General features: G+C 35.4%; 1 protein-coding gene across 1 annotated transcript in view; it reads right to left on the minus strand.

The window, feature by feature from the left end:
- The window catches only part of PDZD8 (PDZ domain containing 8), a 92,127-nt gene that overhangs the window by 36,898 nt on the left and 38,691 nt on the right, over positions 1 to 16,538 (minus strand). The window contains exon 3 of the mRNA XM_029245302.1: positions 7,304 to 7,406. Within this exon, the coding sequence (XP_029101135.1) occupies positions 7,304 to 7,406 (103 nt within the window). The remainder of the gene's footprint in view (positions 1 to 7,303; positions 7,407 to 16,538) is intronic.

Genomic DNA, 16,538 nt, shown 5'->3' on the forward strand with positions numbered 1-16,538 from the left:
TAAAATTGTTTACTTGTGAATTTCTACTTTAAAAAATGTGGCTGGAAGAAAACTTAAAATTACGTAAGTGGCATTTTATTTCTATTGGACAGTGCTGTTTTAGATCATTTGTGAAAACTGATCAAAGTCCCGGACTCAATCATTCAGGATATCACACCTGGTCATTTTTACCCTGTTTCCCCTATCCTTAATGCAGATCTATCTGTGACAAAATATTCTCCTAGTAATTAGATGATTTGGGAACCTCTGGTATGGATCTTCATCAAAAGCTTTCTGAAAGTTAAGAATGCATTTACTGTTTCCATTTCTTCTATATGCTTGTTTGGCATCTTCATATTAGACAGGAAAGATTTCCCTATACATTGTATTTTCTCCAAAATGACTACTTTCCCTCTACCAAATGTTTCCTGTATTCAGTGGCCCTAACCTCTACTCTGGAAGTAAAGGGAGACTCACTGAACTTTATGATAAGGCATATTATCAGGCTCAATCTTTGGCATTTAAACATGGCTGATCTTATTATGAAGGCCTTTCCACTCAAATTCCATCTCCCCATAGTTTCAGAGCCTTCCTTGCCTCTGCTCTAAAATGATTCCACTAACACCATTCCCAAATTGTCTCCTAATTATCAGAATACCACACACAGTCTAGTTTTGTTCGAGGTAGTGGGATTTAAGGGAGCAAGTACAGATCCTACGGGCAAAAGACTTTGGCTCTTTGTATACGGTAAAAGTATCAATATTTCATAGACTCTTAAGTATTACATATGTGACATATTTGGTTCAAATGTCTCTTTCCCTACACTGACAGTTCTTAGAAAGTAAGCATCATCTCTTCAAATGTCTAATTGTAAGGGTATGTTTAAAAGAAAATGGAAGGGAACCTGATATAAATTATTTATTTCTCAGAATCAGATCCTTTCAAAAAATGAGGTTTTGGGATTTCCCTGGTGGCGCAATGGTTAAGAATCCACCTGCCAATGCAGGGGACACCATGAGCCCTGGTCTGGGAAGATCTCACATGCTGTAGAGCAACTGGGCCTGTGAGCCACAACTACTGAGCCCACGTGCCACAACTACTGAAGCCCACGCACCTAGAGCCCGTGCTTTGCAACAAAGAGAAGCTACCTCAATGAGTAGCCCCCACACTCTGCAACTAGAGAAAGCCCGCATGCAGCAACAAAGACCCAACGCAGCCAAAAATAAATAAATAAATTTATATATATTAAACAAATGAGGTTTTGATGGGGAAGCAGCAGTACAGAGAAGGAAAAGTACCACTCAAATCAAACAAAAAGATAAAGTCTAGACTCTAGATAATTCTTCTGACTTCATAATTTTGGGTGCAGTAGACCCCATCTAAAGCCCTTCCTATAGCAGTGCCCAATTTCAAGTTGCCAGCTGACACCATACAACCCTCTGAAAGGAATATGTTCATTCTGATTAAGAGCTCCAAATTATTATTTATGGACTCTCCCCAAGTTGTTTGCTGAATGCTTTTCAGGAATTTATTACTTCTTATTTTTCAGACAGATCTGAAATATGACATTTCCTAATGTCTTTAACCGTAGTTCCCTCTGGTACCTGCATACTGGGCTACATAAGACATGAAGTGCTTCTACTTCTTTTTACAATGAACACATGACTGTTCCAGGATCTCTCTTTTGTCCACCTAATATATTCAGGAAAGATTCTTTTTTAATTCATCTCCACTTCAAAGGAAGAAATCGATATTCTTCCTTCCTCTTTGACAGTGACATATTTATGCCAATGGACTGACTTAACAAGTTAGATTTTTAGCTTTCTATCTCTAATTAGAGAAGGAAAGACTTGACCCTTACAAAGGACAACTGCTATCAAGTAAGTGTCTGAGTGCATACTGTGGTAGGATGGAAGGAGAGGGAATAGGGTTAGTATCAAAAAATGTACATTAGGGCTTCCCTGGTGGCGCAGTGGTTGAGAGTCCGCCTGCCGATGCAGGGGACACGGGTTCGTGCCCCAGTCCGGGAAGATCCCACATGCCACGGAGCGGCTAGGCCCGTGAGCCACGGCCGCTGAGCCTGCGTGTCTGGAGCCTGTGCTCCGCAACGGGACAGGCCACAACAGTGAGAGGCCCGCCTACCGCAAAAAAAAAAGAGCACATTAAAAAGCTTGTTTTTAAAATTAAAACTCTTTTCATAACTCCTTTTATTCAGAATGGAGAATAAGGGGAAGAACTAGACTGAACAGCTGGGTGCCAAAAGGCCCCCAGTGCTTCTTCCTCTACTCCAGAACTCCCAGATTCAGAGGTTCCACAGCTCATACTCATGGTGCCTTCTTCTCTTCTCTCCAAATGGCCTCAAGAATTCCAGGTTGCATCAAGAATAAAACAATGTTTGAAGACTCCAATGACAGTGGGGATAAATGATGGAAGAGAAGACATGGATGGTACAGGCAGGATAGTTGAGAGAGAGTAAAAGAAAAGAACATTTACTGATAACCTATTTTATGTCTGGGGCTAAGGGTAAAGCAAGTGGGTGGTCAAAGATGAGGGAACTCCAACTCTGGGAGGGTAGGACTCAGGATCTCTCCCTCTTAAAAACTATGTGTGTCTATGTGACATTTATGAGATCTGTTTGCTTTACCATGCATATAATAATGATTACGTATACTCAATATGTTTAATATATGTCAGATTAATTTTATTGTGAATGTTATTGGATAAGTACTATAAATTCTAGAGTTATACAGTTGTTTTCAAAGTTTCCTACTGAAATATCATGGCCTGAAACTTTTTTAAAATCTGAAAACTCCTTGAATTTTCTTCCTTAGTGAAAGGAAAGCAAATTATCATCGCCAAACCTGCATAATGCAACAGACTGAAATAAATCATAAAGTGCCCTGTCTCTTTTGGTGTAGGTAAACATATTTTTAGTATTGGCCCTCTCATCTCTTGCAAGATGATCTTATAATTTTTGTTTAAGCCTAATTTCTTATTTGCTATCAAATCTTATGGGATTCTCATGAGGAATCTTCCTTATTTATTATTTTTAAGGAACAAACACTACCACAAAGTACCTCATTTACCCTATGAGCTCTTTCATTGTGCAAATGAGCTAATAAGCAGGGCACTGACCTAAGTGTCTGATTTTGATCCAAACTTTCCTCAGATATCTAATAAATAGCAAGTAGGTTCTATGCAGGGTATTTATTAAATTCTTCTTTTCAGCTATTCCCTGATATCCCAATTCAAGAAAAACTCCATTAAAAATAAAAAGTCATCAAATAAATTTGAATTTTTCTTGTGGCAAGACTGTGGACTGGCCTCCTAAAAGGCATTCGTAACTATTTTTCCCTTGCCTTCTGCCTCTACTAAGGCTGAAAAACTAAAATGATTCCCCATACTTCCTTACTGCTGGGGGAGGCCACGTGATTTAGTTCTAGCCAATGAGATATAAGTGGAACTTCTAGGAAAGCATTTAAAAAAACCAAAACCTGGCTGACATGTCTCTTTGGCATGCCTTACGCCTCACCCTTTTTCTTGAAAGATGAACCTAGCGGTACATTAGCCATCTTGCAACCGTGGAGACAAAAACCCTGTGCTATGGATGATGGAGGAGAAAGCCAATAAGAGCTATGCTCCTTGATTACAATAGTGCTGAGCTGCCATACTAACCCAGGGCTTATCACACAAGACAGATAATTCCTTTTCCTGCTTAAGCCACTATTCATTAGATTCTGCTAGGACTCGCAGCTATTGCATTACAACTGTTCCATCTCCACACCTGCCCAACACATCTCCACCCCCACCCCATATTTGTGAAAATACTACAAATTTAAAACTTTCCATCTATTATTGATCTTCCCTAATTTAACAGCATGATAAGGTACATTATGCTTTAAAAAATGTCTGAAAAACTCAAAGGCATATTTAAAATACGTAATTAATTTTTCTTTCATTCTGCATATTCATTGAAATTGGTGGCTAACTTCACTTAATAAATTTCAAATTAAAAAAACCGATTTAAACCTGAATTATTATTATTTAAATTTTATTTATTTTATTTAATTTATTTTATTTTTGGCTGCACTGGGTCTTCGTTGCTGCACGCTGGCTTTCTCTAGTTGCGGTGAGCGGGGGCTCCTCTTCGTGGCAGTGCGCGGGCTTCTCATTGCGGTGGCTTCTCTTGTTGCGGAGCACAGGCTCTAGGCATGCGGGCTTCAGTAGTTGCAGCACATGGGCTCAGCAGTTGTGGCTCACAGGCTCTAGAGTGCAGGCTCACTAGTTGTGGCACACGGGCTTAGTTGCTCCATGGCACGTGGGATCTTCCCGGATCAGGGCTCAAACCCGTGTCCCCTGCATTGGCAGGCGGATTCTTAACCACTGCCCCATTAGGGCTTCAGGGAAGCCCTAAATCTGAATTATTTATTTATACAAAGATAGATTCTAAACTCAAATACTTTTTAGCATACTTATTTTTTTAATGATGTACTTTTTTCTAGCCAAATTTGCAATGTATCTCAAATTATCAAATCCTATTCTGTAATGCTTTGTGTAATCTTGAGAAACACTCTAATTCTCCTCCCTAGAGTTATTAAATTCAGACATATGTAATTTAGTGCCTGGAGACACGTCAGTGCTGCTGACGGTTTTGACACCAGATGTAATTAGTAACCTAGAATTCCTTCTCCAAAACTACCTATGACATATGCTGAGATCTAAAATTATGACTCCAGATTAAAGTCTTACTAACCTTTGCTACAAAATATTAAAGCTGTCTAATCTCATATTTTTGCAAGTATAATAAAGGAAACTGAAAATGCCAATAGCAAGTTATGACCATTTCATACGTAGACAAAACAATACTGCTTTTTCATGTATTTATTTATTTCAGAACAAATTATAAAGCTGGTTATTTTCTCTGAGGAGTTGCTTCAAACTGCTTGAGATGTAACTTAAAGGTGGCATGAACAACCATGAGAGAAAGGGGAGATTTTCCTAAAAGAAACTATTTTGACCCTGTCATTCCCATGCCCCAAATCCTATTCTCCCAGCTACTGTCGTACATTCAAACTCTGGGGGTCAGCCCATCCTCCCTTTCCAGCTTTACTTCTCCCTACTTTCCCATACTCATTAAAATTACTCTATTTATTCCAAAAGAATTTCACACTGCTCAATTTTTTATATAAGAATGTTCACAATTATTACATGGAGAAATTGGAAACAATTTAAAAGTCAAAGAGGCATCCAAAAAAATACCACATAACCATTAAAAGTCATAATTTTTGAGAGCATGGCAATATGCTTATGTATCTATTTAAGAGAATTGTAACTATTTTATTTTCTTTTTTTGTAACTATTTTTTAAAATGCTATGAAGAATAACAGACTATCCCAGAAATACCAAAAAGCACATTAATACTACTATAAAACAGCTAGGTAGTAAGTACAGTTCAAAAGTACCTATTCACCAGTATAATGAAGACATAATAGAGAGTTTTCCTAAATATTGGCTACAAATAATAATCATTAGGATTTGCTATACTGCCACTAAGAGTTAAATGTGATAGAAACAGCTTAACATCTAACTTATTAAATACAGCTTTAAAGAACACAACTATAATTTATTCCTGCAAAAAACTACTGACGTGCTAAATAGATCTTACCTTAAAACAGACTAAAAGCAACTCTGGAGAGGTCTGGGGGTCCCAAAATCACTCTTGGAATTTTATTAGTACCAAACCCTAAGATGGTGTGAAAAAAACTCGAACGAACTTTTTGGCCAGCCCAATATTTCAGTATATGTTTAGTAAATTAAATAAATTTTCTTTAAAAAAAAGGCTGAGGATCCCTTTGGGACACTGATTTTTTTTTTTTCCCTATTTCAGCCATAAAATTCTGGGATTCTATTTTCATTGTGAAACTTCATGGGCTTAATAAAGAAATTCTGTAGACAACATCTTGATAAATGCTCTAAAATCTTTAATAGACAACTAGATTTATGCAAATTCCAAGAAGCACAACATAACTGCTATTAAAATTGCTATGCAGAATATTAAGAAAACACCAACTCAACTTTGGTTGAGTTGTTTGTTTGTTGGTTATTAGCTCAACAAATTAGCTAATAACTAGTGACAATTTTTACTCATTTAGGAATCCAAAGAACCCAAACAAGTCCAATTAAAACACGTTGAGAGGGCCTTTCCTGGTGGTGCAATGGTTAAGAATCCGCCTGCCAGCGCAGGAGGCATGGGTTCAAGCCCTGGTCTGGGAAGATCCCACATGCAGTGGAGCAACTAAGCCTGTGGGCCACAACTACTGAGCCTGCGCTCTAGAGCCCATGCGCCTAGAGCCCATGCTCCACAACAAGAGAAGCCACCGCAATGAGAAGCCCGTGGCGCAGCAATGAAGAGTAGCCCCCACTCGCTGCAACTAGAGAAAAGCCTGCATGCAGCAACGAAGACCCAACACAGCCAAAAATAAATAAATAAAATTTTAACAAAATGTTGAGAGTAAAGCACTGTTTTTGTGTATTTTTAATTATAGCACTTAAAATATTTTAAAAGCCTTTACATTTTTTTCAAAGACTTGCAACTTAGATGACAGTTTCTTTTGAGAGAGATCAAAAAAGAAACTGGAACTCTAAGTCCTTCACACACCAAAAGTATGTCCCAAATCCATTCTCTTCTTTCCATTTCCTTGGCTACCACCTAGTTAAAGTAGCCAACAACCTCCCCCTAAATACCTCCTAACTGATCTGATCTCTCAGGTTTACCCCATCCTCCTATAATCCTTTCTCTATACAGGCAGACAATTATCAAACCTCTTCCCTATGACAGCACTACAAAAACAGGGTCTCTTGTCTTGAACTGTTTCCCCAGCATCTAACACAGTGCCTGGTACAAAGTAAGTGCTCATGAAATATCTGATGAATGAATGAATGCTCTGAATTTACATGCTTTCTAAGGTGTTCAGAATCATTTCCTTCTGATTCCACAACTATGAAACAAGTTATAAAAGTTTTTTTTTTAAGTTATAAAAGGAAAGTTATAAAGTTATAAAGGAAAAGTTTTTAAAGTTAAAAAGTTATAAAAGGAAAAGTTATAAAAGGAAAATTAGTTAGACAAGGTTTCTTATGCAAGCAATTAATACTATAGTTTTACATGATTCATTTTATTATGGATATATTGCAACAAGACAAATAAGAGCTATTCATAATTATTTGCATATGACCAAAAATAACTCTAGGATACATAAATATTAATAAAATAACACTTATAGAATATAAACTTTATACAGATGTAAAGCTATGCAAATCTATTTACCGTCTTAATAGAACTCCTTTGTTTTTCTTCCCAAACACCACTGCTCAGCTCAAGTGTGCAATGAATATTTGCCTCTCTGTCATAGGATCCAAAAATAAGTAACCTGCAGTATAAAATAAAACAAGGGGACTATTATACCAATTATATGTATTAAACTTTTTCTTTCTGATCATTATACTAAAAAGTAATAAATTACTCTGTTAACAGAGGAAAAAATTTAATTAAACACTTTGTATACCCTCTACTGGAAAAGTAAAGCTAAAAATTAGGTGAAATTCTAGGACAAGCTGTTATTCAGCAGCTAAATCAAAGAAATAGAAAGTAGTATCTATTCATGAGGTAAACAAATTGACCAGATATCTATACACAGTAGCAAAAGCTATAGATTTTCAAAGCAGCTATAGATTTGAATTTAAAAAATAAGTTGCAGGGTGATACATATATACAGTATGATACCATATCTGTAAAAATTAAACACAAAATAGTACAATATAGTTGCTATGAACACACATACATACACGTACATCTCTACCTACTAATGGGACCTTGGGCAAATTATTTAACTTCTCTAAACCCATCTCTTCCTCTGGAAAATTCAGGCCAAAAATAAAACTTACCTCTTAGAGTTGTTGTGAGAATAAAAGACAATGCATATAAGGCATTTAGCATAGTGTCTAGCAAACAGTCAGTGCTCAATAAATGTTTATTATTTCTATTATCTTGAAAATAACTGTCAAGGAATAATTGTATCACTTAATTTTACTGTTTAATATTCAGATCTAAAAAGGAAATCTTGGGTCAAATCTTGAGATGACATAAAACAGTTTTTCTTATTGAAGGAAAAAACTGTTACCCACATGCTCAACTTCTATATTATCTATCTTCTAAGTCAGAATGTAAGTCTGCCAATGTTTTTAGGAGTAAGTTTGAGACTATCTTTAGCATTAATCAACATTTTGACTGCTACTCTATTACTTTATCTCTACACGAAGATCATAGGGATAGGAGTGAGATAATGAAAGAAAAGTGGTTAAAAGACCTTAGAGTAATAAGAGAAAATTGTGTCCTAAGGTTGGAGAACTCAAGCAAATCATGTCCATACCTCACAAACTGGTTTCATAACCTGAAAAGTCAGAATAAACTCATGGCAAAGAAAAGTTCATAAATTTAAATAATTTTTAATCTGAAAGGCAATTTAAACTTACTGCTCAACAATTTACTGCCAAGAGCATTAAAAAAGATTCATAATTATAAAATTCTAAGTTTAGGAAAATGAGAATTTTCATTCATCAAAGCTCTGCTGCCACCATGTGTCCAAAAGAGCAAACTACCTAAAGGCCTTTACGGTCATGCAGAGAAGGCTATGCACCAGCTAGTACTCTCAAATTCTCAACAGATATTACAGGATTCAGGAATAAGAAAGCATAATGCTTGGAATCTCCCCCTGAAATCATAAGTCATTGTATATTTTTCATAACACCTTTTTTTACATTTTAAAAACGCACAACAAAAATTAACCTAAAATAAGTCACAGACCTAAATGTCTAATAAGAAAACATAGAAGCCAATCTTTGTGACCTTGGATTAGGCAATGATTTAAGATAGGACACCAAAAGCACAAGTAACAAAAGAAAAAATAGGTGAATGGGACTTCACTGAAATTAAAATTTTTGTGCTTCAAAGGATACCACCAAGTAAGCAAAAAGACAATCCACAGAATGGAGAAAATATGTGCATATCATGTATCTCGTAAGGACCTAGTATAACCTAATTTAAAAATGGACAAAGAAAATGAATAGACATTTCTCCAGAGAAGATATGCAAAAAGCCAATAAGCACATGAAAATATGCTCAACACCATTAGCCATCAGGAAATGCAAATCAAAACCACAATGAGATACCACTTCATACCCACTAGATGGCTAATTAAAAAAGAGACAATAACAAGTATGGGTGAGGATGTGGAGAACCTAAAATCTTCACACATTGCTGGAGGGGTTGTAAAATGATGCAGCCACTTTGAAAATTATTTTGGCAGTTCCATAAAAAGTTAACATAGAGTTAACATATGACCTAGAAATTCCACTCCTAGGTAAATAACCAAGAAAAATGAAAGCATACATTCATACAAAACTTGACATGAATGTTCATAACAGCATCATTCATAATAGTCAAAAAGTGAATACAACCCTTATGTCCATCAGCTCATGAACAGGTAAATAAGACGTGGCATACACATACAATGCAATATTATTTGGCAACAAAAGGAAATGAAGTAATGATACCTGCTACAATATGGATGAACCCTGAAAACAAGATAAGTGAAAAAAGCCAGTCACAAAATACCACGTACTGTATGAAATGTCTGGAAATGGGCAAATTTATAGAGGCAGAAAGTAGACTATTGGTTATGTAAGGGCTGGGGGAAGAGGACTAGGGGGATTAGGAATTGACTGTTAATGAGTATGGAGTTTTTTTGAGAGGGACAAAAATTTTCTAAAATTAGATTGTGATGATGGCTGTAGAACCCTTTGAACATACTACAACACACTGAATCATATACTTTATATGGATAGATTGTATGGTATGTGAATTATATCTCAATAAAGCTGTTTAAAGAGAAAAAGAATAATGAGCGTTCATTAGGGTTATATCAAAAGTCTCAGAGATTTGTTACAAAAAGATATAATAATAAATGCTTGTTTTATTGTTACTATGAATCAATACACTGCAATAAAATTACGTATTTCAATAAAATATAAAATGGATTTTTATCTGATGCTGACATTTGATAACAGAAAATATTAAAAGAAGGGTCCCTTAAAATAAATTCCAAATAAAAATCATTTAAAATATTGAAATACCACCAATATTTAACATTTAATAGTTATCATTCTTAACAATGAAATTTTAAAGTACATAAAACATTATCTGCCCTATCAGATAGCCTTGATCTTTGTTTTGTGACAAATATTCCAGATACAGAAAACTTTCATTTTAAAAGCAACTGATCAACTATTAAAAGTACTTCCAAAAACACTTTTAGGTTGGGTTGTTAGGCTCTATGTTGCTTCAGATGTTTATTTCTTTTCTTAAGGATGAAAATATTTTGTCTGATTACCCTGAATTTAATTTTGCCATCGAAATAGATACTGCATTTATTAATTCTGATTTTAGATCAACTTCTGATTCTATGTCAGAGCACTCCACAATACTCACTTCTACTCTTTACATTTCTTCTGTTAAAGTAGTTACAAAGATCTGTAGCCAATGGTGAATATTCTGGAAAAACTGAGCAAACATTACTAGTACTCTAGAAAAGCTAACAACACTACACTAAAGCATGTGTCATAAATGCCAATTTAGTAAGGATCTATTTTGCTTAGAAAACTTATTTCTTTTAAAAAGGTATTATTTCTTAGGATCTGTATAAAGTATACTATGTGTATAAATGTCTTAATATTTATTTTGTTTGCAAGAATGACCCACCATTAGCAACAGACAGGGAAAAAGAGATACCTGAGACTGACTGCTTAGATTGACTGTTTCTCTCCTACAAGCACCAGATCTGGTTCCCAGGACATAATTCCTATGTTAGCGTTTCCTGAACCTGCTTTTGACTTGCAATCAGTGGATTCCTTCAACTACTAATGACTCTATGTTGATTAAGATTTAATCCTTTTAGAAGAATAGTAATAGTATCCCTCATTTTCCTGATTTCTTGAATGATATCTTGACTGATTTGGAAAAACATATAATTTTCTAGAGAAATGCCAGAAAGGAGTTTCCACTATACCACTAGTACCAGCCAACTGGGTGAATTAAGAAGGCATTTGCTTTAGTTTACATAGAACATTTAAAACAAAAGTATCCACTTTCATTGTACATCTACAATTCAGTCTTGAGTTAAACAAAGGTTTACTATTCAAATTATATAATCACCAGAAACAAGTAGCAACAGTCACTCGTTAATACATATTTTGAGTAAAATTAACACTCAACATATATTGAATTAGCAAGAAATGAGTACAAATACATTTCTACTATTACTACTTCCTAAAGGAGTAGGAGTCTGTACTGCAAACAAAAAAGGCAAAGAAAAATTGCCTTTAGACATCTGTCTCTGGAAAGAGCTACTATCTCTATAAAAGTTCTTTCCAATTTCAAAATGTTTATTTTTTTTAAAGGCAAAGGTATATTGAAACCTCATGATGTTGAGCATAAGCACAAACATCACCTATCAAGAAACAAAGAGAGAGAATTTATATGACTCAAGACCAAACCACTGAGAAAAGGAAAGGAATTCCCTGTGCACTCTTCTATAAGACAGTCATTTTTATAATCAAAAGTGAAAACCAAAAATCTTTTTTTTTTGGATGATTAAACTTAATTTGAAAGGAGAATCTCACACCTGAAGGGAGTCAAATATCAACTCAAGGGTTGTGAAAAGAATTAAACTTGGCTGACCTCCTATATATGCTTACCTCTGGTCTATACTCCTCCCCCTTGGAAATTATCCCCACCCAGGACTTAACTCTCCCTGTCTATGACGAAGACCTCCAAACCTAATCTCCAGTCCCTATCTTTCTCCTTCTCCATGTCTAAACCGTCAAGTTTGCAGAACACTTCTACAAGGAAATCTAACCATGCCCTACTACTTAAGACATATAAAGTCAAACTCATCTCCCTCTGAAACAAGCACCTCTATTTCCCCCACTAGTCCTGAAAGGGAGAAGCTTTGTCTTGATCTTTATATCTCTAATATTAGAAAATAATCAATACTTGATGACCAAATCAAAGTCAATGAGACCATAATTCTCCTAGACTCAAATTCTTAACATTCCTTTGCCTCTTCCACCTATACACATCCACATATTCAGTCACTCACTAAACCCTATCCTACTTATACCAGTTATCCCTTCCTGTTTCTACTAATACATGTCTTTCAAGAACTTACTTCCTCACCTTTAATCTAAATACCTCTTGTCTCTGGGCCTTCAATTTCTCTTTCTATGCAATCCATATATAAACAGCAATTTCTGAAAACAGTGCATCTTAATATCACCTTCAGACATCTTCAATAAATTCATTAGAAGAACTAATTGACAGTCGTGGAATAATGGTGCAAAGAGAGGGAAAGTTCAGATAAAACACTATTTTGAATTCTTATTTTTCTGACCACAGTTCATTTTACAGTTCACTTTTGTTGAAGTATCATATATAAGTATATAGCATGCCAACACTGCACTTAAACATTTTGGAGTTTGGCATTTTAAAACATAGTGTTGGCTTTATGTCATCTGGGTTCATACTTAATTTCTTAAATTCTTTTACAATTCAGACATCAGAAGAATTAAAACAGCTGTTTTACTGTATGCAATAGCAGTAGAGGTATAGAAGCATACCCTCGTTTTATTGTGCCTTGCTTTGTTGCTTTTTGCTTTACTAATAGTTCGTAGATATTGCATTTTTTTACAAATTGAGGGTTTGTGACAACCCTGCATCGAGCAAGTCTATCAGCACCATTTTTCCAAAAGCATTTGCTCACTTCGTGTCTGTGTCACATTTTGTTAATTCTTGGAGTATTTCAAACTTTTTGATTATTATTATATTTGTTATGGTGATCTATGATCAGTGATCTTTGATGCTACTATTATAATTATTTTGGGGCACCACCAATCATTCCCATGTAAGACGGCAAACTCAACCAATTTTTGAAATGACAACAAAGGATTTAGACTATTACATAAACTTAGTTGATAAAGCAATGGCAGGATTTGAGAGGACTGACTCCAATTTTGAAAAAGTTCTGCTGTGGGTAAAATGCTATCAAGCAGCACTGCAAGCTACAGAGAAATCATCTGTGAAAGGAAAAGTCAATCAATGCAGCAAACTTTTCTGTTGTCTTACTGTAAGAAATTACCACAGCCACCCCAACCTTTAGCAACCACCACCCTGATCAGTCGCAGCAGCCATCAACATCGAGGCAAGATTATCCACAAGCAAAAAGATTTTATGACTCGCTGAAGGCTCAGATGATGGTTAGCATTTTTTAGCAATAAAGTAGTTTGCAATTAAGGTATGTACAGTTTTTTAGACATAATACTATCACACACTTAACAGACTACAGTATAGTGTAAATATAACTTTTATATGTACTGGGAAACCAAAAAATTCATGTCATTTGCTTTACTGTCATATTCACTTCATTGTGGTGTTCTGGAGCTATGCCTGTACAATTACAAAAGAAACAATACTATTTTCCAACACAGTAATCTTAGGAAAGAGGAGGTGGGGAAAGAATACCTATATAAACCCAGGACAAATGAACTCTAAATTTGGAATCTTCTGAAAAGTCTTCTTCTAGTCAAAAGCAGGCCTTTATGATTATAGATCTATATAGCCTTAAAAACCACTAGGAGTAATATTCAGCAACAGCTCCAAGTAATTCGTTCTGAGTGGAAGTTTTCCCTTACACAAATTTAAATGTCTCATGTTTGAGCTAATTTCCTTTTATCTCTCCTCCATGAAGGTAACAACTTCAGCCTTTATCTATTTTTTTTTTTTTTTTTTTTGGCAGTACGTGGGCCTTTCACTGTTCTGACCTCTCCCGTTGCGGAGCACAGGCTCCGGACAGGCTCAGCGGCCATGGCTCAGGGGCCCAGCCGCTCCGCGGCATGTGGGATCTTCCAATTCCCCTGCATCGGCGGGCGGACTCTCAACCACTGCGCCACCAGGGAAGCCCCAGCCTTTATCTTAATGATGCTTCATTACTAATGCACATTTCTACATCCCAAGATCTTCTTGAAAAGGTAATTTTTAAAAAAATATAATGACTTGCCTTCAAATAGGTAAAAAAAAATTCCAAAATTTATATACTTCTAACATAATATGAAAAATTTAAGAACCAAAACTTTTTTCTTCAACAAGTTTTAAAAAAAGGCTATGAAGATAGAATGAGTGAAGGATTTTGAAGTCAAACAAACCTAGATTCAAATTCCAGCTATGGGGTCTTGGGCAAGTAACTTATGGATCTCAGTTCTTCATCTATAAAATGGATATAATACTAATCTCATACAGATGTTCTGAGGGCTGAAATAATGAATGCAAAGTACCTACCATATATTATATATTGCAGGTAATAAGTAAACGCTATTAGTAACAACAGAGGTATTTGTAGAGTCATGCCCCCAAATATATTCAAGTTTAGCTAGATATTTTCTCTTTTTAAAAAAGATAAACTGTCAAACATTAAAATAAATGCAGAGTATAAGGAACACACATTTACCAACTACTCGGGGTGGCGGGGAGTTAATATTTAGCCTTATTTACTTCAGATAAAATTTTTAAAAAAACAGTTACCACTTGAGTCAAAAATAAACAAGTGAATATAATCAAACTCAATACTAAAATAAATGGAAGACCACAAACAAATGCAAGCTAGAAATATTTCCTTGGTTTTAATTTCTAAAACTGCTCATCTTGTAAACGAATTTCAAAATTCCATGTTAACAGCCTTCTCTATAGAAGAACTAAACATTTCACTATATAATATGGATATAATGCTACTTAAAGTATTAATTCTTTCTACCAAATTTTTACCTTGAAGCTGCCTCACCTAATAAAAGAAACAGCTGATTTTATTTCAAAATAGTTTAATCACATAATTAAATCCTTTCCTTTGCCTTATAAAATCAAAGTAAAAATATGTATTTCTGGTTCTAGAAGGATGGCAGTGGTGGTAGCATGGTTTTGAGTCTCCCCAAATCCTCCCATTAAAGCACAAAGAACAACCAGGAAAACAAAGGCAATACCTGTCAACAACATCTACAAGAAAACCAAGTGAACAGTACTTCTGGTAATAGTGGTGAAGTGGTCACACAAACTCTCCAACAGACTGCAGTTATAAAAACTGGATAAAAAGAATTTTAAAAACACATTTAAAGATAATGTAAACCTTCCCAAAGCACACGGAAGGCAGAGGACAGTCTAATTTCATAAAATTGCAACAAGGAGTATAAACTGCTAGCATGGGGTTTTCATAGCTCAGGGCTATGGCTGCAGGAAAACGGTGGCGTAGTTCAAGCAGCAGAAAGTTGAAGCCTTGTGGGTTTCAAGAATCAGGATAGAGTGCAAAGCCAGCAGAGCCGGCACAGCAGCTAGAAATTATGGGGAGACAAAGAAATCACTGAGCGGGTAAGTCCCATCTCTGCTCAAATCCTTGGCTGATTGCTAAATAAAGAAGGAAAAATTAGGGTACCAGTCTAAAAAGGCAGCAGTGGGAAGACAAAGGAAGAAGAGAAATATATGCTGTTGCTGAGAAGATGGGGAGGGTGGGAAGAGTACGGAGACAAAGTTTGCAACTTGAAAACAGGCAAGTTAACTGCCCACTAGAACAGAAAATCAATCATCCTCAGAACATAAGAGAATACAGAGTTGCTACAACTCATTACCTACAATGTCCAGTTTTTGATCAAAGAAAAGAGGAAAGTATGACCGATGGTCAACAGGACAGGCGGTCAATAAAAACTGACTCCTAATGGGCCCAGATGATAAGACTTCAATGCAGCATTTATATATTTTTTTCAAAGAAAAAAATATATATATACTCAAAGAGTTGAAAGAACATCTTGTTCAAAGAATTAAAAAAAAACACAATAATGAGTGAAAAGATAGGTATTCTCAACAGAGAAATGATAACTGTACAAAATTGAACTTCTAGAGCTGAACAGCATAATAAATGAAATTAAAAATTGGAGATAGCAGACTAGAGATAGCAGAAGACTCAGTGAACTTGAAGACAGATTAGTATTACTCAATCCAAAGAACACAGAGAAAAAAAGAAGAGTTTAAAGAAACAAACTGAACCTCAAGGACCTATGGAGAAAATGAAACAGCCCAACATGTATGTAATTTGGAATCCCATTAGGAGAGGTGAAAAAGAAGCAGAAAAAATATCTGAAAAAATAATGCCCCAAAACTTCCCAAATTTGACTGAAAACATTAATGTACATATCCAAGAAGTTCACTGAAATAGAAGCATTAAAAACAAAGAAAGAAAGAAAACTACCTCTAGACATAGTCAAAGGACTGAAAGCCAAAGTGAAAACTTGGAAAGCAGCTACAGAAAAATGACACACTGTACGTGGAGAGGAGCCGTAAGATTGATTGCTGACTTCTCATCAGAATATAGGATTGAAATAATTAAAGTGTTGAAGGAAAATAATTGTCAACT

The sequence above is a fragment of the Monodon monoceros genome, unplaced genomic scaffold, assembly GCF_005190385.1.
Source record: "Monodon monoceros isolate NGI ecotype Baffin Bay Population unplaced genomic scaffold, NGI_Narwhal_1 Super_Scaffold_4, whole genome shotgun sequence".
Taxonomy (NCBI): domain Eukaryota; kingdom Metazoa; phylum Chordata; class Mammalia; order Artiodactyla; family Monodontidae; genus Monodon; species Monodon monoceros.